Source organism: Chamaea fasciata, unplaced genomic scaffold (assembly GCF_029207755.1).
Source record: "Chamaea fasciata isolate MVZ Bird 193981 ecotype frontalis unplaced genomic scaffold, bChaFas1.0.hap1 SCAF_28, whole genome shotgun sequence".
In the NCBI taxonomy this organism is placed as follows: domain Eukaryota; kingdom Metazoa; phylum Chordata; class Aves; order Passeriformes; family Sylviidae; genus Chamaea; species Chamaea fasciata.
Genome location: NW_027094113.1, coordinates 4,779,609 through 4,802,736, shown reverse-complemented (window position 1 = coordinate 4,802,736; position 23,128 = coordinate 4,779,609). Strand labels below are relative to the sequence as shown.

Below are 23,128 nucleotides of genomic sequence, written 5' to 3'. Positions count from 1 at the left end.
CAGCCCAGGGAACGCTCCGGGCTGGGATCGGGGGCTGGAATGCTGGCCTGGAGCCCCAGGAGAGGCTGAGGGACATGGGGAAGGGGCTCAGGAGGAGAAAAGGAGGCTCGGGGGGGACCTGGTGGCTCTGCACAACTCCCTGCCCGGAGGGGACAGCCGGGGGTCGGGCTGTGCTCCCAGGGGACAGGGACAGGAGGGAACGGCCCCAGGGGCGGCTCCGGGTGGGTATTGTGACAATTCCCTCATGGAAAGGGCTGTCCAGGCCTGGCACAGCTGCCCTGGGCAGGGATGGAGTCCCCGCTCCTGGAGGAGTTTGAGCTCCGTGGGGATGTGGCTCCTGGGGCCGGCCTCTGGTGCTTTGGGATCGTTCTGGGCGGCCTCTGAGGCTTTTCCAGCGCTGCCCATCCCCGGGATGTCTGGCAGGGAAGCGGGGTTGCCATGGGGATGGGGAGGGTGGCACGGTGACTCAGCCGCTCCCTGCCAGGCTCTGACACCCCGTGGGCTGTTCCCACCCCGGCGTGGGGGGCTGGCAGCCCCCGCATCGCCCCCACACCCTGCCGGGCTGCTCCAGACCCGCGGCTGTGGCCCCGCCGGGGATCCCGGGGCAGCTCCGGGAGTTCCCTCCAGGGAAGGCTTGGGGTGAAAAGCCACTTCTGGCCCTTCCAGCCCATTCCAGGATTCTGCGGCCCCACAGCTGTCCCTGGAGGGGCTGGGCTGTCCCTCACTGCTGTCCCAGGGCGCTCCGGGGGATTTTCCCCCCCTGGAATCTGCAGTTGGGACCCCCAGCCCTGCCCTGAGGGGTTTGTTCAGGCATTTCCCGCTTCCGTGCTGGATTTGGATGGGATGTGACGGTCAGGGCTGGCTCTGAGCGATCCCGCCGTGCTCTTGGCTCCCCTGTTCCTCCCTCCAGTGCGTTTTTTTTGGGCTGCAGCCCCTGCTGCCAGGTGGAATTGTCCTCCCCGGGCCTTGCTGGCACGGGGGCTCTCCTTCCCAGCCTTCAGCACAGAGAGCATCCCTGCCAAAGGACAGCTCCGAGGGAGAGCTGTGCCAAGCCCGGAGCACCAACCTCATTTAGGAGCAATTCATTACAGGGGGAGGTTTGGGGGTTTTTTGGTTGCTTTTTTTTATTTTTTGAATGAGGTGTTTTTTCATCTGGGGAGGGAGCTGGGACAGCTCCATGGAGCAGCAGCAGCCGCCTCTCCAGAGCTCAGCTGCTCTGCCAAAGCCTCCGAGATGGTTTCCTTTTTTTTATTTTTTTGGTGTTTTTTTTTTTTTTCTTGTGTGGTGAACGGTTCCAAAACGATTTTTTCCTCCTGTCTCAGATCAGCTCCAAGAGCTGCGAGTTCTCCCCTGGAGCTGCTGGCAGGAGCGGGGGCTTTGTCAGCCCGGGGTGCAGGGATGAGTTACCGAGGAGGGATGTGGGGATTCTTCTGGCTCGGGCTCTTGCTGCCAATTCAAATAAATAAATAAAGCTTAATTGAGGCGAAAGGCTGAGAGAACGCTTCTCCCCGGGGAGGAAATCCCATTGGAAAGGCTCTGCCTGTGGCTGCCCCGTCCCTGGAGGTGTCCCAGGGCTGGACGGGGCTTGGAGCAGCCCGGGATGGTGCGGAGTGGGATCGGGGTGGGAGCGGCCGGGATCTCAGCTCCTTCCAACCCCAGCCCGGCCCCGATGGAGTCACGGAGTCACGGCTGCGATCCCGCGGGGACCCGGGGCAGCCTCGGGAAAACCTCCCGGCTCCCGATCTGGGCTGGGCCGGGCTGCAGCGATCTGTTTTCCGGAGGGAAGGAGCTTCCAAACATCCCCTGGGAGCGTCCGACGGGAGCGGGAGGATCCTGACACGGCATCCAGAGGGGCTGGAGCAGCCGGGACAAGGCCTGGCTGTCACCGGGTGGGGGCACACAGCCCTGCGGGATGTCCTGGAAAACACAGGGAGATGGGATCCAGCAGCTCGGGGCCAGCCCCTAAAAACCCCCCAGATCCCAGGGCGGTCTGGATTTCACAGCAGCCCCGGGGGAGGGAAGTGACCGCGGGTTGAGGGATGCATCCATTGATTTTGTCCTGTCCTTGATGCCGAGCTCGCCTCTCCCCGGGATGTTTTCAGCCGAGGTGCTTTCTAAACCAGCTTTAATTCATTTTCCCTCGGCTGCTGCAGTGCTGCTAATTGGGAACGGGGACTATCTGACAGGATTTACATAGGGTTTGAAATGGGGAAGGAATAACTTCCAAAAATACCTCCCCTTCTTAAACGCGGCTGCAGCAGAAACTTCATGAAACCGTTTTCTTAAAATACCCTGAAAATCCGCCGTGATTTTGATGGATCCTCTCTGCCGGCAAAGGGGAAGGATGGATCCCAAAATCCTGCCGGGCTGTGACCGCAGCGGGATCTGTGACCACTGCCCGGACCTCGCCCACAGCCCGAGTTTCCCTGGGAACACAGGGTCAGCATTCCCAGGAACACGGGCTCAGATTTCCGTGGGAGCACAGGTTCAGCATTCCCAGGAACACGGGCTCAGATTTCCGTGGGAGCACACGTTCAACATTCCCAGGAACACGGGCTCAGATTTCCGTGGGAGCACAGGTTCAGCATTCCTGGGAACAGATTTCTTGCTCAGCTTTCCCTGGGAACAGGGAAAAGAGGTTCACCTTTCCCGGGAATACAGGCTCTGATTTCCCTGGGAACACAGGCTCGGCATCACCGGGAATAGACTCAGATTTCCCGGGAACACAGGCTCAGATTTCCCGGGAACAGAGGCTCCCCTTTCCCGGTGACACAGGCTCAGATTTCCCGGGAATACAGGCTCGGATTTCCTTGGGAACACAAGCTCGGCATCACCGGGAATGGACTCAGATTTCCCGGGAACACAGGCTCCCCTTTCGCGGTGACACAGGCTCTGATTTCCCTGGGAACACAGGCTCAGATTTCCCGGGAATACAGGCTCAGATTTCCTTGGGAACACAGGCTCAGCATCCCCGGGAGCAGATCTCCTGCTCACATTTCCCCGGGAGCAGGAGCCGGGCGCTGGCCCCCGCGGGCGGCGGGATGGGATCTCTCCTTCCTGGGTTTGTTTGGCTCCCCCGGGCCGTGAGCGGGACCTGCCCCGGCGGGGACGAGCCCCGCGGTCTCCATTGGCACCGGCACGTCCGAGTTCCCCGGGAACGTCTGCCACGAGCTCCCGTAGCCATGGAGACACCGAAGCCGCGCACAGAAACACTTTTCCAGGCTTTTTTTTCCCCCCCTCCCTTTATTTTTTTATTATTTTTTTCCCTGCCAGCCTCCTCGGGTCTATGTGACTGTGTCTGTGTTGTGCCCACAGCAAGGATGACCATCTCAAGGGAACAGCGGAATTTTCTATGGAACGTCGGGAGAGAGCCTTGGCAGGGCTTCTCCCTGCTCCCATCCCGCTGCTGCTTCCCAGGGCTGGCCGCAGCAACGGGAACGGCTTCCCAATCCCCAGCCCGAATGATTCCGGGTGGGATGGGACATCTCTGCCCTGGAGCCGGGCGGAGCGAGCTGGGAATGTTCACTTGGAGAGGGGAAAGACCCAGGGAGAGCTCAGAGCCCCTGGCAGGGCCCGAAGGGGCTCCGGGAGAGCTGGGGACGGGGGACGGAGGGAGAACACGACGCCCTCTGCGCTGCCCGGGGTGTGAGGGAGGGCAGAGCTCCAGAGGGACGGATCCGGCCAGGAACGGTGCAGCAGCAGGGACGTGCAGGGCTGCTCTGAGGGTGTGCTGGGAGCTCCTGGCTGCGGGGGAGCAGCAGCTCCATCAGCGCAGGGTCCTGTCCCTGCTGGCCCCGGGAGCATCCCAGAGATCCTCGGCAGGACTGGGATGAGCAGATTGGGAATGAGCAAGGTGGGAATGAGCAGGGTGGGATGAGCAGATTGGGAATGATCTGATCACAAGCAGCAGCACTGCTGGAATTCCAAGCTGGCGTTTGGAAAGGATCTTGACCAAAAAAACCCCAAAAAATCCCTTGTGAGGCCTGGATCCCTCCTGCCTGTCCCAGCACGGGGCTGCCCCAAGGCTGTGTCCCCTTCCCGGCACCCCCACGGCCCCTCCTGTCCCCCACACCCCCAGGGCCACCCCCGTGGATGCCCCTCAGCCACCTTGACCCCCCAATCCATATTTTCACAACATTGCCTTGGCTCTGCCCATCCCTGCATCCCCGGGGTCCTCCTGCAGGACCACACCCACTGCAGCCCCCCGTCCCCTGTGTGTCACCTCCCCGGGTGTCCCCACATTCCACAGAATCCCCTCCCCAGGACAGGAGAGCCCCTGCAGCCCCACGGAACCACAACCCTAAAATCCCCCCAGGATCCATTCCTGACATCCCTAAAATTCCCCCAGGGTACAACATCCCTAAAATCCCCCCAGGGGACAGGACCTCTGCATCCCCCCGGGGTAACACATCCCTGAACCCCCCCCCAGGGTACCACACCCCTAAAATCCCCCCCAGGGTACCGCATCCCTGAAATCCCTCCAAGGCATCCCCTGCATCCCCCCACTCCACCTGTATCCCCGGGTTACCACATCCTTAAAATCCGCCTCCAAGGGTTCCGCCTCCCCCCGCACCCCCCCGGCCCCACACCCCGCACACCTTTCCGCATCCCTCCCCCCATCCCATCCCCCCGCAGCCTTCCCACCCCCTCCCTCCCTCCTCCTCCTCCTCCTCCTCCCCCCCCACACCGGGTACCACACCCCCGCATCCTCCATCTCCCGCATCCTCCATCCCTCACATCCCCCGCATCCCTCCGCGCCCTCCGCATCCCCGCGCGTCCCTCCCTTCACACCCCCGGCCCTCCCTCTCTCCCTCCCTCCCTCCCCAGCCCGGACCCTCCCTCCGCCCCCCCCGGCCGCGGCTCCCCCCGCGTTCCGCAGCCCAATCAGGGCCGCTCGGAGGAATTCAAACCCCGGCCCCGCAAGCGCCGGCGGCGGCTCCGCTCCGCTCCCCCGGCCGGGAAGGCTGCGCCGTGGAGCGGCCGGGAACGGCGGCGGGACCGGGAGCGGCGCCGGTCCGGATGGGCTCGGGGAGCGGCGGGGCGGGCGCGGCCCCCGCCCGCCGCCCGGAGCGCAGGTGAGCGGGGAGGAACCGGCGGTGGGGGGGAGCGGGAGGGGGGGAACCGGGAAAGTTTTTGGTGGCGGAGCCCCGGGGGCTGCACCGGGCACCGCCCGCCCGCGGCTCCGCAGGGCCGGTGCGGGATGCGCGGGGACTCCGCTGCCGGTGCCGATCCCGCTCCCGGTGCCGATCCCGATCCTTGTGCCGCTCCCGGTGCCGATCCCTGTGCTGCTCCCGGTGCCGATCCCCGTGCCGATCCCGGTGCCCGCTGCCCCCGGCCCTGGGCGGGCTCCCTGCGGGGCTGGGGGCTCCGGAGAGCCGCGGTATCCCCGGGGTCGGGGCGCGCCCGGGGTCTGTCTGTGACAGCCTGGGGTGGGGTCGGGGAGAGAGGGGAAAAAAAAAAAAAGAGGAATTTTGGAAGAATTATCGCCGCTGGATAAAATCCGGGATGGGCGTTTTGGGGAAGAAGGAGTGGAAAACAAGGAATCCCCGCAGCTGCTGCAAAGCGGCTGGCTGGGGGGTTCTGCTGGCGGGGAGCAAAGGCGCGGCCGCCGCGGCCCCCCCGGAGCTGAGGGGCTTTGGGGGTGCCCAGCGCGGGTCTGGCGGACGGGGGAGGGCGGCTGCGGGAAACTTTGGGATGAAAAGGAGCCTCTGGAGCCGGGGGGATCCCGCAGAACCCCGGGACAAAGCGCCGAGCCCCGGAGCTGCCCCTCGGGAGGAGCCGTGGGGGCCCTGCCCGGGGCTCGGGGAATTCGGGGACCCCGGGCTCGGTTTTGCTGCAGAGCCTCGTGTCGAACGCGCGATGAAGCTCCGGCAGGGCCGGCTGTGGGGTTGGGGCCGGTTTGGGGCTCCCCGGGACCTCCATCCCCTCCTCCGGGGGGCTCTGCCTCCTCCCGGCCGCGTTCCCGGCGGGAACGTCCCGGAGCCCGCGAGGTGACGCCGCTGCCGCCCCGGGGGTGCCCGGGCAGGGCCGGGAAAGGTTTTCCTGGAGAAGGGACGCGGTGGGAGCAGGATCTGTCTGGGTGCCCCGGCAGCACAGCCCCAGGACGGCCCCAGTATGGCCCCAGCACGACCCAGCACGGCCCAGTATGGCCCAGTACAGCCCCAGTGCGGCCCCAGTACAGCCCCGTACAGCCCAGCACAGCCCAGTACAGCCCAGCACAGCCCCAGTACAGCCCAGTACAGCCCAGCACAGCCCCAGCACAGCCCAGCACAGCCCAGCACGGCCCAGCACAGCCCAGCACAGCCCAGCACAGCCCAGTACAGCCCCAGTATGGCCCAGTACAGCCCAGTACAGCCCCGTACAGCCCCAGCACAGCCCCAGTACAGCCCCGTACAGCACCAGCACAGCCCAGTACAGCCCCAGTACAGCCCCGCACAGCCCAGCACAGCCCAGCATGGCCCCAGCACAGCCCAGCACGGCCCCAGTACAGCCCCAGCACAGCCCAGCACAGCTCAGCACAGCCCAGCACAGCCCAGTACAGCCCCGCACAGCCCAGTACAGCCCCAGCACAGCCCAGCACAGCCCAGCACAGCCCAGCACAGCCCAGCACAGCCCCAGCCGCTCCTGGCAGTGCCCAGACCTCTGGCTGAGGCTCTGGTTTACCCCGAGCACCCCTGGGGGGCTGCCGGGAATGGGTTTGGGGTCTCTCCCCTCTGCTGGAAGTGAAGGGACAGAGGCTGGGATCACCCCCGAGAACTGCCGGGAGCGGCGTGGGTGAAACCCCCGAGGGGCAAACCCCCGGGAAGGATCCTTGGGACACCAGGACAGGGCTTCGGGCCGGGCCAGGCGGGTTTGGGTTGGATTTTGAGAGAATTTCTCCGCAGAAAAGGTGTTCAGGCAGTGACACTGGGGTGTCCCCATCCCCATCCCCGCAGGGATTCTACGCCGCGTCCCGGTGACACTCGGGGACAGGGTCGCTGGTGGCCTGTGCAGGGCTGAGAAGGGGCTCGATCACCTCGCGGGGGCTTTTCCGACACAAACAACTCCCCGATGCCACGAGCTGGGCCAGCCCCAGGCCGCCCCCCGCAGCTCCTGCTGTCCCCAGGCCTCCGCGCACCTGTTGCAGGTGGCCCCGGCCGGGCGGGTGCCGCTGCCCTGGCTGCTCTCCCGCTGCCGGGGAAATCTGCTCGCTGCTCCCGGGCCCGGGGCAGCGTTCCCGGGGCTCAGCGGGACGGAGAGCGCCGTGCCCAGGCCGGGCCGGGGCTGGAGCAGCAGCAGGGCCGTGGGCGGCTGCGGGAAAAGCCGGAGCTCGGAGCAGCTCCGCGCCTCCCCCGACACGGCGACAGCAGCAGCGGGGACAGAAACGGGTGACAGCAGCGGGTGACACCCTCGGGCTGGTGGCTCTGAACTCTCTGGAATTGCCAAGCGCCAGTAAATCCTGCAAATCCCGAGCCGTGCTCTGGCAGCAGCAGCTGCTCCCGGGGAGGGAGGGATGGAGGGAGGGAAGCGCCGCCGGGGCTGGCAGGCGCCTGGAGCTGCTCTGGCTCCCGACGTTTTCCCGACAAAGTCAAATTGATGGATCCGAGGCTCCCTGAAGGGGAACTTCAGGGCCTTTAGGCTGCGGCTGCAGCCCGGGGCGGGGCGGCAGAGCCGGGATTAAAGGATAACCGCGGCTGGGGAGGGAAATGCGGGATGGGCCGCGGGGCCAGGGATGGAAAACCGGGATTTAGGTGGGAGCTGGAGTTTGTTTCTGGAAGAAGGAGCTGGAACCGGCAGGGAGGAGCTGTGGGGACCCACAGAGGGACCTGGGGTGGGTCTGGGATTGTTGATCCCAGCCGTGCCTGGCTGCTGGGACCTGCCTTCCCGAGGTCTGCCTGGAAAACCACCCTGGAGCACCCCCGGGAATGCCGAGGCAGGAACCCACCAGGCCTGGCTGAAGGATTCTGAGGGGCGGGAGGGGCAGGATGCTGCTGGGACGGGGCTGAGGTGCAGACCTGGAGCCTGGGGAGCTCCCAGGGCCCGGCAGCCCAGGTGTATCCAGGGATTTTAACACCCTCCCAAGCCCCCGTGTGGTTTCCTGTCCTGGCAGGGCTTGGTGCCCGCCGGGTCTCTGCATCCCAGCCACGCCGAGGAGGCAGAACCTCCTTCGGGAAGGATTTCTGGAATCCAAACCTTTCTTTGGAAGCGCATTTGGCTTCTGTGGGAATCCCCCAGCTCATGGGAAGGGAGCAGAGATCCCTGAGCCCACAGGAGAGACCCAGCCTGGGGCCGTGGAGAGGAACAAACCCCAAAGGGGCAGGGCAGGAGCTGCTGGATCCTCCTCCAGCCTGGAATGGGCTCTGGAGGCCAGGCTGGCCAGGGCTTGGAGCAGCCCGGGACAGTGGGAGATGTCCCTGACCCCTCCCAGCCCATTCCAGGACCCCACAGTTCCCTTTGTGGTGTCCCCGTGGGAGCGGAGGTGGCTTTGCCATCCCACCCCCCCTGTCCCCGCGGTCACCCCCGGCCCAGCCCGGCGGGATGAGGATCCTCTGGGCTCCCCAGCTCATGGAATTCAGCTGGAAAACCCTCGGATCAGCCCCAAGGAGCTGCCCGGGCTGGGAAGGTGCCTGAATTCCCGGGATCTCCCGCAGCCCCTCTGCATTGCAGGGCCGGGAGTTTGTCTTTAATCGCGCCGGGCTGTGCTAACGAGGGGATTAAGGCCTGGAAGGGCGAGCCGTGCCGGCCAAATTCCCTTTTCCCCGCTCCAAGGGCCGGTGTTTTGGAACTCTCTCCTTTCATCCCTGCATCCCTGCCCGGGGCGGGATCCAGATCTGAGCCCTGACGGGGACGGGACACGTGTCCCACCTTCCCGAGGCCCGGGGGATGAGAAGAGGGATCCTGGATGGATCCAACACTCCCGGGGGTCTCTGCTGGGCGTTGGCAGCTCGGGCAGTTCCAGCGGGGATGGGGATGGGCTCCAGGGCCGGAGCACTTCCCGGGAAGGGCAGGCCCGGGGGAGGCTCTGCCGTGCCACGAGGGTCTCCGGCAGCTGCTCTGGATCCCTTGGAGCTGCTCCAGATCTCTTCTTCCCAGCTCAGGAGTGTGTGGGATGGGCTCAAGGCTCCTCCGGGAAAGGCAGGAGCTGGAACTGGAGCTGCTGCCGGGAGCAGGGTTGGAATAAACACGTGGAATTCTCCGGATCTGTGCGGGACAGGGGGATCAGGAGCATTCCCTGAGGACAGCAGGGAGGGAACCTTGTCCCCAGGGGACCCGCAGCCCTGCCCTGGCCGCGCCAGGCCGGGGGCAGACACATCCCGGTGTCCCTGGATCGGGATTCCAGGCGGAGCCGCCGCCCGCCGCGGCTGCCCAGGGGCTTCCAGGAACATCTCCCCCCACCCTGGGCACGGCAGGGAGACAAACCAGGCCCTGACGGAGAGTGCCTGGCACAGGGACGGCACAAAGTGTCCTGGCACGGGGCGGGGACAGGCAGGGACAGGCGGGGAGCCTGGCACCGGAGCCACAGGAGCCCAGAGCAGGGGCCGGCGGGGACACGGATCCCCCCGGGCAGGGCGGGGGCTCCAGCTGTGCACGGACAATCCTGTCCTCCCGTCTGTCCCCCCAGGCTGAGCCCCGTCTGTCCCCCTGTCTGTCCCTGCCCGGCACAGGGAGCAGGAAGGGTTCCAGCAGTGGGATGAGAGGATTTGGGATCTGGTTCTGGGGATGCTCCTTCCCCTCCTGCTCTGTCCCGTGGGTGTCACCCAGCCCAGCCCAGCCCAGCCGTTCCCGGCCCTGGAGGAGCCACGGAGGAGCCTTTGGCTGAGGTGGGAGATGGGAATGGGCCAGGGGGCCCTGCCGGGATCCAGGGCAGAGCTGGGATCGATCCAGAGCAGTGCTGGGATCCAGGACCTGCTGGGATCGATCCAGGGCCCTGCTGGGATCCAGAGCATTGCTGGGATCCAGGGCAGTGCTGGGATCAGTCCAGGGCCCTGCTGGGATCCAGGACCTGCCAGGATCCAGGGCAGAGCTGGGATCGATCCAGGACCTGCCGGGATCCAGGGCAGAGCTGGGATCGATCCAGGACCTGCCGGGATCCAGGACCTGCCGGGACCCAGGCCTGCCGGCTCTGTGGCCATTCCTGGCTCCCCTAACCCTGCCCATGCCAGAGCTCTGCCCGCCCCAGCACACCCCTGGGCCTGGGGGGCCTCCCCCAGCTCAGGGCGGCCCCTTTGATCCGCCAGCACCTCCCAAACCCTTTCCCTGCCCGGGTTGCTCCACGTTCTGGGAACCGCGGCCAGCTTTGCTCGGGCCCTTCCCTGAGGGAGGCAGGAAAGGGATAACGGGATCCCCCCGTCCCTGCAGCCTGCCCAGGGTGGGTCAAATCCCGGGGAGCTGGCGGCGTGGGAACGGCATCATCGATTTCCGGGAGCCGAGCCCTGGCCCGCCATCGATCTGTATTTTATCAGCTCATCTCAGTGACGGGAGAGGCTCCGGCACAGCGGGGAAGAGGAGGAGGAGGAGGAGGAGGGAGAGGAGGAGGAGGAGGAGGAGGAGGAGGAGGAGGAGCAGCTCCGCTCTGGGGGTGCTGCTGGTGCTCCCTCAGCTCCTCGGGGCTCCTGCCGGGTCCCACAGGACCTGGAGGGATGGGGGAAGGAGGGATCCAGGAATCCAGGGATGGAAGGAATGAGGGAATCAGGGACCCAGGGATGGAAGGAAGGAATCAGGGATGCAGGGATAGAGGGAGGGAAGGAATGAGGGATCCAGGGATGGAAGGAATCAGGGATCCATGGATAGAAGGAATGAGGGTTCCATGGATAGAAGGAATCAGGGGTCCATGGGTAGAAGGGATGGAATGAGGGAATCAGGGACGCAGGGACGTTCTCCAGGGTAAAACACTCCCCAGGGAGAGAGGCCGGGACACTTGTCGTTCTCTGGGAAGGGCACGGACCGAGTCCAGCCAGGCTTTGCTTTCCCTCCTCAGCTGGGGCTGCCCCTGCATCCCGGGAATGTCCGAGGCCGGGTTGGAACACCCTGGGACAGCGGGAGGTGTCCCTGCCATGGCCGGGGCGGCCCTGGGTGGGATTTAAATCCCGTCCACCCCATTCTGGAATTCCGTGAGAGGAGCACAGTTGTGGCTGATGATCCCGCTCCTGCGTGTCCCCAGCCCGGAGAATTTTGGGGGAATTCGGGGGAATCCACACAATCCATCCTCGCCCGCCGCTCCGGGTGTCGGTGCACGTGGAGGGCGGCTCCAAAGAGCGGCTCCCGCCCGGGAACCATTAAAAACCCTTTAATTGCAGCGCCGCAGTTCTCCGGGGCTGAGTCTCTGCCCATTAGCTCAATAATTCATGGCAGAGCCCGGTAATTAAATGCTAAAGACCCGATTTGCCTGGCATTGTTTGCGGTTCCATTGCTGCTGGAATGCGAGAAATTAGCGAGTCATTTAATTGGTAATTAAAAGTAATGATCGCTTCCCATGCTCCAGGAATTACTCAGCATTTCTGGGGTTGTTTGCACACAGCAGAAACGCCCTCCCTGGTTTTTCCGGGCTGGTTTTCCCGTAAACTTCTCCCTGGATCTGCGCTGAGGGAAGCCTCGCGCTGCCCCGTCCGGGTTTAACGGCTCCTAAGACCCGGGGGGAGGCGAATGAACACGGAACGCGGGGAACGCCGGGGTTCGAGCCCCACTCCCGGGGTCTCCCACCGCGCGTGGCCTTGGATTCCGGGGGAGTTTGGGATGTCCCCGGGCAGCTCCCTGACCCTGAAGCAGATTCCCAGATAAACCCGGGGGATGGCGGAAATGGAGGACATGGATCAGGGATTTCAGGAGGAGGAAATTCCCTCCAGTGCGGGAAGGGACAGCGATCCCACAGGGATCCCACAGGGATTGCACAGTGACCCCACAGTGATCCCACAGTGATCCCACAGTGATCCCACAGGGATCCCACAGCAATCCCACAGGGATCCCACAGCGATCCCACCCCACAGCCCCGCCGGGATCGGGGAGCCGGAGCCTTGTGGAGATGCCGGAGCAGCGCGGGGACATCCCGGTGCCATGGCAACCTGAGCCGGCCACCGAGCCCAGAGCCACCGGCTGGGAACAGCACCGGGGAGGGACAGCAGGGGACTGGGATGGACTGGGAGGGGACTGGGATGGACTGGGTGTGGCACTGGGATGGCCTGGGAGCAGCACTGGGATGGACTGGGAGCGGCACTGGGATGGGCTGGGTGTGGCACTGGGATGGACTGGGAGCGGCACTGGGGTGGACTGGGAGCAGCACTGGGATGGACTGGGAGGGGACTGAGATGGGCTGAGAGCGGCATTGGGATGGGCTGGGAGCGGCATTGGGATGGGCTGGGTGTGGCACTGGGATGGACTGGGAGCGGCACTGGGATGGACTGGGAGCGGCACTGGGCTGAGCCTCGGCCAGGTGTGGATCCCAGGGGTGGATCCTGGGCCGGGAGCTTTGGGGTGTCCCCAGGGTTTGGGGCACTGAGGAAATCCTGAACTTCCCCCCCCCGGGGCCCAGAGACCCCGCCCCGAGGGAAACACCCCTGGAAGTGTTCGGGGACCCTGGGAAGGCTGGGAACCCTCCCGGGGCTGCAGCTGACATCTCCCAGAGCCTCAGGGAGTGCCGGCCCAGCCTGGGAGCTCTGGGATTGCAATTCCCAGAGTTGGGGACAGGGAACAATTCCCATCCTTGTGTGCAGAGTCCCGGGAGCTCTGGGATTGCAATTCCCAGAGTTGGGGACAGGGAACAATTCCCATCCTTGTGTGCAGAGCCCTGGGAGCTCTGGGATTGCAATTCCCAGAGTTGGGGACAGGGAACAATTCCCATTGTTGTGTACGGAGCCCCGGGAGCTCTGGGATTGCAATTCCCAGAATTGGGGACGGGACAATTCCCTTCGTTGTGTGCAGAGCCCTGGGAGCTATGGGATTGCAATTCCCAGAGTTGGGGACAGGGAACAATTCCCATCGTTGTGTGCAGAGCCCCGGGAGCTCTGGAGCTGAGCGTGGCCCTTCCACGAGGAACTCCAGGCACGGATAACCTTTGCTCACTCCCAGCCTGGAGTTACCCTGAGCGGCTTTTTTCGCTGCCTGAGCCCTTCCAGCCGCCCTCTCCTGCTCTCATTCCCAAGTCGCCGGCTCCGGAGGCATCTCGGAGCCAGAATGTGAATTAATAATGTGCTAAGAAAACCAAGACACTTCAACAGCCTCTAAATCAAGGGGAGCAGCCTGTTAAAGGCTTTGGACAAATCCCATTACTCTGTGCGCAGTTTTTGGGCTGGCAGGGATAAATCTCCCGGCGATTTACGGAGGGTGACAAATCCTTTCAGGAGCAGGCGGCCCCTGGGACGCTCCTGGTTATCCAGAGGTTCTCCTCGGGAGTTGTGGAGCGGATTAAAGCGTGTCCCACGGGAAAGTGCCAGCACAGTTTGTGGCCCGGGCCCTCCGGGTCACCGGGGCTGGCATCAAAACCCTCCCCGGGCCCTGGGGCGGGGCTGGGGGTGACCGGGCCACAGCAGGAGGAGGGGACAGGGACTGGGAATCTCCTGCTGTCCGTCGGGATCAGGGAATGTTTGTGGCTCTGGAGCTGCCGAAGCCTCTCCTGGGGTGGCTCTCCCGGGGTGTCACCGTGCCCCCAGAGCTGCCTGTCCCCTGCACAGCCAGCCAGAACTGTCACTGCCGCTGTCACTGCCCTGGTTTTGGTGTCACAAACCTCTCCGGCTCGACCAGGAAGGGCTGGTTTGGATGGAAAACTGCGGGAATTTGGTTGGGAAGTCGCTTGTGGATTCCCCTGGCTCCCCATTCCTGTCTGGGGTGACCTCGGGGCTCCCCGGGAATTCCTGCTCCTCTTTCCTTTCCCTCTTTTCCTCTTTGGAGCACCCAAAGGATCGGGATTCCTGCTCTCCTCAGGGGAGAATCCTGCTGGGGCCGGGATTCTGGGCAGGGAGGGCAGGAACCAGGGAGCAGCTCAGGTGTGGAACATCCCTCACCTGTCCCGGAGAGCTCCGCAGGGCCGGCCTTGGCTCGGGAAGGGGCAGCCAGCTGGAATTCTCTGCTTGAGCAGGGGAGCCTGGAAAGGACAGGACAGGACAGGACAGGACAATCCCTCAGTGTCACCGGGCACAAAGGGAAATGCTGGGAATGAGCCCTGGGTGCTGCCCTGGAAGGGAGTGGGAGCTGCCCCTGCCCTTCGGAATAATCACGGGATTATGAGACCCGGATAAACCCTCCCAGACCACGGAGCCCAACCCATTCCCAGCGCTGCCAAGGCCACCCCTGTCCCCAAGTGCCACCTCCCCACGGCTTTCCACCCGCTCAGGAGCGGCACCCCAGCCTGCTCCAAGGCCTGCCCACCCTCTCCAGGCAGGGATTTCTCCTCCTGCAGCCGCCCAGGCTCCCGATAAATCCAAAGGTGAGTTTCTTTCCTTCCCATTGGCACTTAAATCCAACCTGCCACGGCTGGAACCCGCAGGAATCACAAACGGTTTTTCCCCCAGCCACGGGCAATGTATTTTTGGGCTTTTTGGGTTGTTTTTTTTTTTTTTTTTGCCTGGAACTGGAGCAGCCGAGTGTGGGATTGTCCTCCAAGCAGGAACAGTCACTCGGTGCCACAGGGCTGTACCCGGAGCAGCTCTCACAGATCCCTTTGTCAGCACTAAAAAAGGGCTCAGATCCTGCCGGAGATTTATGGCTTTTCGTGGGGAAGGGAGTTCTGAGCGGAGGAAAACTGGGATTTTCCTCTCCCCAGAGTGCAGGACTGAGTGGGGGGACAGTGCAGACAATTGTACTGCCCCGGAGGAACCAGCGCCCTTCCTGTCCCCACCTGGAATTCCTTCAGCATCCCCCGATCCCCCTGGGGCTGCAGCTCCAAATCCCGGCTCTGAGGCAGGGCTGGGATGGATATTCCTGAGCGCCAGAGCCATCCCTGTGCCTCAGGGCACCTCCGTCCCCAGGTCCCCCAGGACCATCCAGATTTTTGTGCTGTAAGAGGAAAAAACTGCTCGGCACAAGGATCTCCTCCAGCTCTGAAACCCTTCCAAGGAGAGAGGGCGGAGTGGGAAATTCCACACAGCAATTCCCGCAGGCTGGGGCTCTTCACCGAGGCTCCGGGACAGGCCGGGGAAGTTTGGGACAAAAGTCTTGGAATTAAACTTGAATTAAAGGTAAAAAAAAAAAAAAAAAAAAAAAAAAAGCCAGGATGGTTTGGGTTGGAAGGGAACTTAAATCCCATCCAGTCCCATCCCGCGGGCACCTCCCACTGTCCCAGGGGGCTCCAAGGCTCATCCAGGAGGGATGGAGGACGGATGGATGGAGGATGGATGGATGGAGGGATGGATGGATGGAGGATGGATGGATGGAGGGATGGATGGATGGATGGAGGATGGATGGATGGATGGATGATGGATGGATGGAGGATGGATGGATGGATGGAGGACAGATGGATGGATGGATGGAGGGATGGATGGATGGAGGATGGATGGATGGATGGATGGATGGATGGATGGAGGGATGGATGGAAGGAAGGATGGGATGGATGGAGGGATGGATGGATGGATGGAGGATGGATGGATGGATGGATGATGGATGGATGGAGGGATGGATGGAGGGATGGATGGATGGAGGATGGATGGATGGAGGGATGGATGGATGGATGGAGGATGGATGGATGGAGGGATGATGGATGGATGGATGGATGGATGGATGGATGGATGGATGGAGGGATGGATGGATGGATGGATGGATGGAGGGATGGATCCATGGATGGATGGATGGAGGGATGGATGGAGGGATGGAGGGATGGATAGATCCATGGATGGAGGGATGGAGGAAGAGGCATTGAGGCACCCCTGCCCACATTTGGGATCTGGGGACAGGGCCTGGATTTCTCCAGAGGGACTGTGGGACCTGCCAGGGCAGCCACATAAGCTGCCGTGGTTCCTCCAGGAGCAGGTGGGAAGGAGACCTTCAGGAATTGTTCATCCATGCCCTCCCAGCCCTGCCAGGGCCCGAGGACGAACAAAACAATTTCAATTTGCCCCTGCTGAGGCCGCCCCGGGCACCGAGCGTTCCCTGCACTGCTGGAGCGTGGAAAACTCCCCGTGAGCGCCTCCCAGAAACCCCAATTCCAGCAGAACCGAGCCGGGCACAGCGGGAAAACATGGGGCTGCTTCCAAATATTCCCAAGGAAATTTTCCTGTGGGAAAGAGGCACGGCAGGTGCAGCACTTTGCATCCCAAAAAAGGCTGCATCCCTGCAGGTCCTGGGGTGGGAAGGAGCTTCCCAAGGATCATTTGGGGAGCACAGGGGTTCAGGAGCTCCCCAGGGATCAGCGGGGAGGTTTTTGGGATCCAGGAGCTCCCCAGGGATCAGCGGGGAGGTTTTTGGGATCCAGGAGCTCCCCTGGGATCCGTGGGGAGGTTTTTGGGATCCGGGAGCTCCCCAGGGATCAGCAGGGAGGTTTTTGGGGTGCAGGAGCTCCCCAGGGGATCAGAGGGGGTTTTTGGGGAGCACAAGAGCTCCCCAGGGATCAGAGGGGGTTTTTTGGGGAGCACAGGAGCTCCCCAGGGATCAGAGGGGGTTTTTGGGGAGCACAGGAGCTCCCCTGGGATCAGAGGGGGTTTTTGGGGAGCACAGGAGCTCCCCAGGGATCAGAGGGGGTTTTTGGGGAGCACAGGAGCTCCCCAGGGATCAGAGGCGGTTTTTGGGGAACACAAGAGCTCCCCAGGGATCAGAGGGGGTTTTTGGGGAGCACAGGAGCTCCCCTGGGATCAGAGGCGGTTTTTGGGGAGCACAGGAGCTCCCCAGGGGTCAGAGGGGGTTTTTGGGAGCCCAGGGATGAGGAGCGGGCCCGGGGGGCTCAGCTCAGCCCCGAGCACCCTCCCACGATCCGCCTTTTCCCAGGCAGGCGCCTCAGGAAACTTCTCCCGGCTCCAATTGCTGCGCTCCACCTTTTTTATTCTAATCGATTCCGCATCGCCATAGGAACCCGCCCGGGCGGCAGCGAGCGGCCGCCGCGTCCCCGGGAGCTCCGGGATGGCCGGGGACGGAGCCGGGAGACCGGGGCTCGCAGGTACCGCACCCCGAGCCAGCCGAGCCCGCGCCGGCGGCGGGGCATCCCGCCCGGGGACCCGCGGCCCCGCCCGGCCAGGCAATGCCCCAGCGCCGCCGTCCGGGCTGCGGGCAGAGGGCAGGAGGCCGGGATTGGGGTGGGCACGGCCTTTCCCGGGGCTCGGATGGCGCTGGGAGAAGGGTCCCGGCGGGTTCAGGGGTCTCAGAGCCGCGGATTTGGGGGAATCCATCCCGGCTGGGCTGAGCCTGCCCTGGGCTGCTCCCGACCCTCCCGACGGGGATGGGACGTGGCGGGGGACGCCGCGGGGCTGGGATCCGCCTGGATCCGGGGTCCGTCTCCCGCGCAGCGCTGGGTCCAGGCAGGATTCCAGCCTGGGAATTCCACCCCCGGCATCTGCAGGGCTTGGGAGAGGCGCCGGAGCCCTTCCCGTTATCCGCATTATTCCCGTTATTCCTGGGCCAGCAGGAAACTGCCCCGAGCTGGGGGAGATCCCGGGAGCTGGGCTGGGAGTGTGGGGGGATCCCAGACATCCGAGGAATCCTGACCAGGCTCAGGATCCTCCCCGGGCACGGCCCAGACCCGGGGCAGGATCTCTCTTGGATCTCTTTGTCCATCCCACAGGGCTGGGGGGGAGCCCCGGGATCCCGCTGGATCCTTGGGAAGGGATCCACCGCCTGGTCCTGGCTTTTCCTGGTTCTCCAGGCTGGGTTGGATCCACTGGAGGTTCGGGAAGAGGCAGGCTGGAGGTGGAGGGGGGGCTCAGCATCCCCCTGGGCACGGAAAATGTGGAAATGGCAGCGGGGAAAAGGATCTGACCCTGGCAGGGAATAAAAGGGACGCAGGGAAAGGGGAGGTGGATCCCGGTGGATCCCAAAGGATCAGATTCCTGACATGGGGAACACTTTGATCCCTGCTGGGGCAGGACAGAGGAGCAGCAGGAGCAGATTTCCAGGGATAAAACATCTTTGGGATGCACAGCAAAAGGGAGAGAGGAAAATCGGGATTATCCCAGCCCTGCCTGCCCCCAAACCCCGGTGGGAAGAGCCCTGTGCTCCCCAGGAGCTTTGGCTGGGGCACAAACCTCCGGGGGCTCGGGGCAGCTCCGTGCTCCGGGCTTGGATCCCGTTGGAAGTTCAGGAGCCCCTGGATGTGCTCCAGAGGCTGCCAGGCCTTGGATCAGCAGCAGCATTGACTGAAAAAGGCAAAAGTGTGACTGCGGGGATTCCAGGAGCTCCGGGGGGAGCGCCGGAGGGGCACGGAGCTGCCTCTGTCCTGCTGGGCACGGCTGGGCACGGCTGGGCCACATCTGGGACACATCTGGGACACATCTGGGACACCAGGACCCTGCTGTGGAGGTGAAGGGAAGGAGGGAGGGACCCCCACGGAGCCTTGCCCCACCTGTGAGGAGTTCAGGCACCAAAAATCATGGAAAAAACCCACTCCGGGGAGATGTTCCTGTTCTTCCCTTATGAGCAAGATGAGGGTGGGGGGATGGTTTTAAGGGACAAGGGGAGATTCAGGGTGGAAACGAGGGAAGAATTTTTTAGGATGAGGGTGGGCAGGGGCTGGGATGGAATTCCCAGAGGAGCTGAGGCTGCCCCTGGATCCCTGGAGGTGCCCAAGGCCGGGGCTTGGAGCAGCCTGGGACAGGGGAAGGTGTCGGGCTTGGCTTTGGATGGGCTTTAAGGTCTTTGCACCCCAAACCCAAATCCTGCCCTCCACCCCAAACCCGAATCCTGCCCTCCATCCCAAAACTGGATCCTGCCCCCCATCCCACCTGGATCCTGCCCTCCATCCCAAACCCAGATCCTGCCCCACACCCCAAACCCAGATCCTGCCCTCCACCCCAAAACTGGATCCTGCCCTCCATTCCAAACCTGAATCCTGCCCCCCATCCCACCTGGATCCTGTCCCGCACCCCAAACCCAGATCTTGCTCCCCACCCCAAATCTGGATCCAGCTCTCCACCCCAAACCCGAATCCTGCCCCCCATCCCACCTGGATCCTGCCCTCCACCCCAAACCCGGATCCTGCTCTCCACCCCAAATCCAGATCCTGCCCCGCACCCCAAACCCAGATCCTGCCCTCCACCCCAAACCCAGATCCTGCCCTCCACCCCAAACCCAGATCCTGCCCCCCATCCCACCTGGATCCTGCCCTCCACCCCAAACCCAGATCCTGCCCTCCATCCCACCTGGATCCTGCCCTCCATCCTCAAACCCCAATGGTGCCCCCCACCCCAACCCCGGCTCCTGCCTGCTCTGTGCTGACTCCCTCCTTTGTTCTAAACAAGCATCTCATTAGGTATCTGCCGTTCCCAAATTAACATTTAATTCGTGCCTCGTTCCCAGAAAAAACCTGGGCGCAGCCTCCCGGAATTGTTGACAGTGATCGTGTTCCTTTGTGAGCTCCGTCCCTATTAAGCAATTTCCTCGCTCGTGTCTTTTGAGTTACTAAGGGAACAGGAATAAAATCTTAATAAAACTCCATCAACTGTTCCTGAAATAACAGCAGCCTCCTTGGAGGGGCCTGAGCCGGGGATGGGGCTCGGCTGCAGATTCCCAGGAAATCCAAGAGCACGGAGTTATGGAAAGGGTTGGGATGGAAGGGCCTCAAAGATCGTCCAGTTCTACCCAATTCCACCCAAAATTCCACCCAGTTCCATCCAATTCCTCCACCCCAGGGTGCTCCAGCCCGGCCTTGGACATTTCCAGGGATCGGAGCAGCCACAGAACCTGCTCTGGTTCTTCCCACTGAGATGAAAAGGCGACACATCCCGAAAGGGAATAAATCCTTTGTGGTGAATGTTCCAGGATAAAGATTATGTAATATAAATAATTAATACACACAATTTTTATGGATGTGTAATACAGGATATTGGGTATTGGATATTGGATAGTGGATATTAGATATTGGATATTGAATATTGAATATTGGATATTGGATATTGAATATTGGAGGTTGGATACTGGATACTGAATTTATATATTGGATATTGAATATTGGATATTGGATATCACTGCCAGGGAGGGCAGGGCATGCTCCTGAGCTCTCCCAGGGGAATTCTGGGTGTTTTTCCAGGAAACTGGATTTTCTGGAGCCTGAATTTGGGCTCCAGGATGCTGCAAGGGGATGTTGGTGTGGATTATTCCAGGGATGCTGGTGTGGATATTCCAGGGATATTGGTGTGGATTATTCCGGGGAGGAAGATGGTGTGGATGCTCTCCTGAGGGGGTGGTGTCAATGTTCTCCCAGGGAGGATGACGTGGATGTTTTCCCAGGGAGGTTGTCATGGATGTTCTCCCAGGAATGTTGGTGTGGATATTCCAGGAGCATTTGTGTGGATATTGCAGGGCCATTGGGGTGGATATTCCAGGGGCATTTGTGTGGATATTCCAGGATATTGGGGTGGATATTCCATGGGTATTTGTGTGAATATTCCAGGGACGTTGGGGTGGCTTTCTCCTGGCTGATCTCCCCAGAGCCGCTGGGAATTCCGGCGGCGCCCCGGGATGTTCTGCCGCGCTCCCCGCAGCGCCCAGTGCCCCGTTAACCCTGTCCCTGTTCTCTCTGTCCCTCCCAAAGCCGCGGACAGACGGACCCCGGCGAGGCTCCCTCGGTGACGGCGCTCTGCGGGCTCAGCCTGGCCCCGCTCCAGGTGGGTGTCCCCGTTTCCCTCGGGAATCGGCCCCAAACCCCGCGGGAAGCAGCGGCGGCGGCGGCTGGAGCCGATCCCCACCCAGCAGGGATGAGCCACGAGCAGCCCCTCTGCCCCCTCAGCTCCTTTTCGGTGGGCATTTCCTGGGATTTGGCCTTCCAAAGGGTCCCTCATCACCACCTCGGGCATCTCCAGGCCTTGCTGGGGAGTTTTGGGCAGAGGAGCAGCCTCTGCACCAGCGCCTGGTGCTGCCCACCCGCCCCTGCCTTGTGCCCTCATCATCCTCCCGAGCTTGCCAGAAAATCCAGAATTCCATGTGACCCTTCCCTGCGCCTGTTGCTGCATCCCGCGGCCGGTCCCTCCTCCCCAGCCGTCTCTGCCTTCCCCACATCCAGATCCTTCTCCTTCACCATCTGGTTTTTTCCACGTCCAGTCCCTCCTCCCTCACCATCTCGTCTTCCCCCACACCCAATTCCCTCCTCCCTCGCCATCTCTGCTTTCCCCGCGGCCGATTCTCCCTCCCTCGGTATCCAATTCCATCTTCCCTCAGCGCCGCTGTTTTCCCCTCCAGGAGCTCTGGGCTCGGCCGGGAGCCGATCCCGAGGCTTTGCCCATGGAATAGGCGCTTTTCCCGGCTCCTGGGCGCAGCCGGAGGCTGAAGTTGGGGCACCCGAGCTCTCCCTGGCCTGGAGCCGCCGGCCTCTGCCATGAATGATGCGTCCACCATGGATTATGAACTGCTCTCCCCGTCCCTGGTGGAGCACCCCGCCGGCGCCGCGGGCATGGACGCCGAGCAGAAAACCGTCTTCGCCTTCGTCATCTTCCTCCTGGTGTTCTTGGTGATGCTGATGGTGCGCTGCTTCCGCATCCTGCTGGACCCCTACAGCCGCATGCCCGCCTCCTCCTGGACGGACCACAAGGAGGGCTTGGAGCGGGGCCAGTTCGACTACGCGCTGGTGTGAGGGCGGCCCCGGGGCGAGCCCGAGCTCCGGGAGCCTCCCGGTACCGGCCCCGGTACGGCCCCCGGCCCCGGGCTCCCGTCCGCCGCCGGTGTCAGCCCGCGGGGATGCTCCGGGCAGAGCGGGGCCGCTCTCTGCCCCCCGCGGGAGGTTTTCTAGGCGTTTCTCTCTCTCTTTTCTAAGCACTTCTCAGTTCTCTGGGCGGCCCGCGGGGGGGACGCCGGGCAGGGCTGGGGCTCCCCGCTGTCCCCACCCCGTGTCCCCCCACCCCGGGGCAGCGCGGAGGGGCCGGGACGGGGCATGGCGGGACCTGCCCTCGGCCCGCGGGGCCCCTGGGCCGGGCTCTGCCCGGTGCCAGGCCCGAGCTTTGACCCCCGGCCCCTCCCGAGCCCCCCCGCGCCCCCCGGGAGTGCTGCCCGTGCTCCAGTGAGTGTGTGTGTGTGTGTCCTGTAGCTGAGCTCTGTCCGTCTGGGGTTCCTCGGCACCGGAGCCGAGTGCTGGCTTTGTTCCTGCTCTGCGCCCGTCCCCGGCTCCCCAAAAAGGAGCGAAGACCCCCCCACCCCCCGTGTGCGGTCGCCCCTCGGCCTCCAGCCTGTCCCCTCACCCCTGGCCCTGCCCCGCTGGTGACACCGGGCTGAGCCAGGGACAGTCCTGAGACCCCTGGGGACACCACGGGGGATCCAGGGGCCCAAAAAACCCTTGTGAGAGGCTCCTCGGGCAGCTCCCAGCGCTCCCAGTCCCTGTTGGGGGGATCCCAGTTCTCCCAGTCCCTGTTGGGGGGATCCCAGTTCTCCCAGACCCTGCTGGGTGGGATCCCAGTGCTCCCAGTCCCTGCTGGTGGGATCCCGGTTCTCCCAGTCCCTGCTGGATGGGATCCCAGTTCTCCCAGTCCCTGCTGGGGGGATCCCAGTTCTCCCAGTCCCTGTTGGGGGGATCCCAGTTCTCCCAGACCCTGCTGGGTGGGATCCCAGTGCTCCCAGTCCCTGCTGGGGGGATCCCAGTGCTCCCAGTCCCTGCTGGGTGGGATCCCCATGTCCGGGGGTGTCCAGGGCCCTTCCCCGGCTCTGGGCGGGCTCCGGCGGCGGCCGAGGGGCGAGCCGGGGAGCTGCGGGTGGCCGCAGGGCTCCCAGGGGCCGCGGAGGGCGGCGGGAGGGTTTGTTCGGAGGGATTTGAGCCCGTGGAAATAAAGCCGCACCGTGCCGACCCCAGCCCGCTCCTGCTCCGCTCCTTGCCGCGCCCCGGGGGGGGAACCGGCCCCGCCCCGAGCGCTGCGGGCTGCCCCGGCTCTCCCGCGCCCCTGCTCCCACCGGGAGGACGAGGACGAGGACGAGGAGGAAACGCGAGGGGTCACGGCCAGGAGTGACCAGCAGGACACGGGGACCCCGCCCGGCCTAGCCTGTCCCAGCACGGTCCCGCACAAATCCCGCACGGGGGATGCTCCAGGGACGTTTTCCAGCT

At 63.6% G+C, this 23,128-nt stretch overlaps 1 protein-coding gene across 3 annotated transcripts; it reads left to right on the top strand.

The window, feature by feature from the left end:
* The first annotated feature begins 4,840 nt into the window (after positions 1 to 4,840).
* CTXN1 (cortexin 1) lies at positions 4,841 to 22,878 on the top strand. Of its 3 annotated transcripts, none has more exons than XM_066205785.1 (3): positions 4,841 to 5,075; positions 20,639 to 20,711; positions 21,283 to 22,878. In XM_066205785.1, exon 3 carries the CDS (start codon positions 21,419 to 21,421, stop codon positions 21,671 to 21,673), a length of 255 nt encoding a protein of 84 aa, XP_066061882.1. In that variant the 5' UTR covers positions 4,841 to 5,075; positions 20,639 to 20,711; positions 21,283 to 21,418; the 3' UTR covers positions 21,674 to 22,878. The 3 variants fall into 3 exon arrangements, with proteins under 3 accessions (XP_066061882.1, XP_066061883.1, XP_066061881.1); XM_066205786.1 differs by lacking the exon at positions 4,841 to 5,075 and adding an exon at positions 16,848 to 17,053; XM_066205784.1 differs by lacking the exon at positions 4,841 to 5,075 and adding an exon at positions 18,275 to 18,408.
* The last annotated feature ends 250 nt before the right edge of the window (positions 22,879 to 23,128 follow it).

Coding starts and splice junctions, on each gene's coding strand:
- CTXN1 (XM_066205785.1), top strand. CDS start 21,419: ATGAATGATGCGTCCACCATGGATTATGAACTGCTCTCCCCGTCCCTG.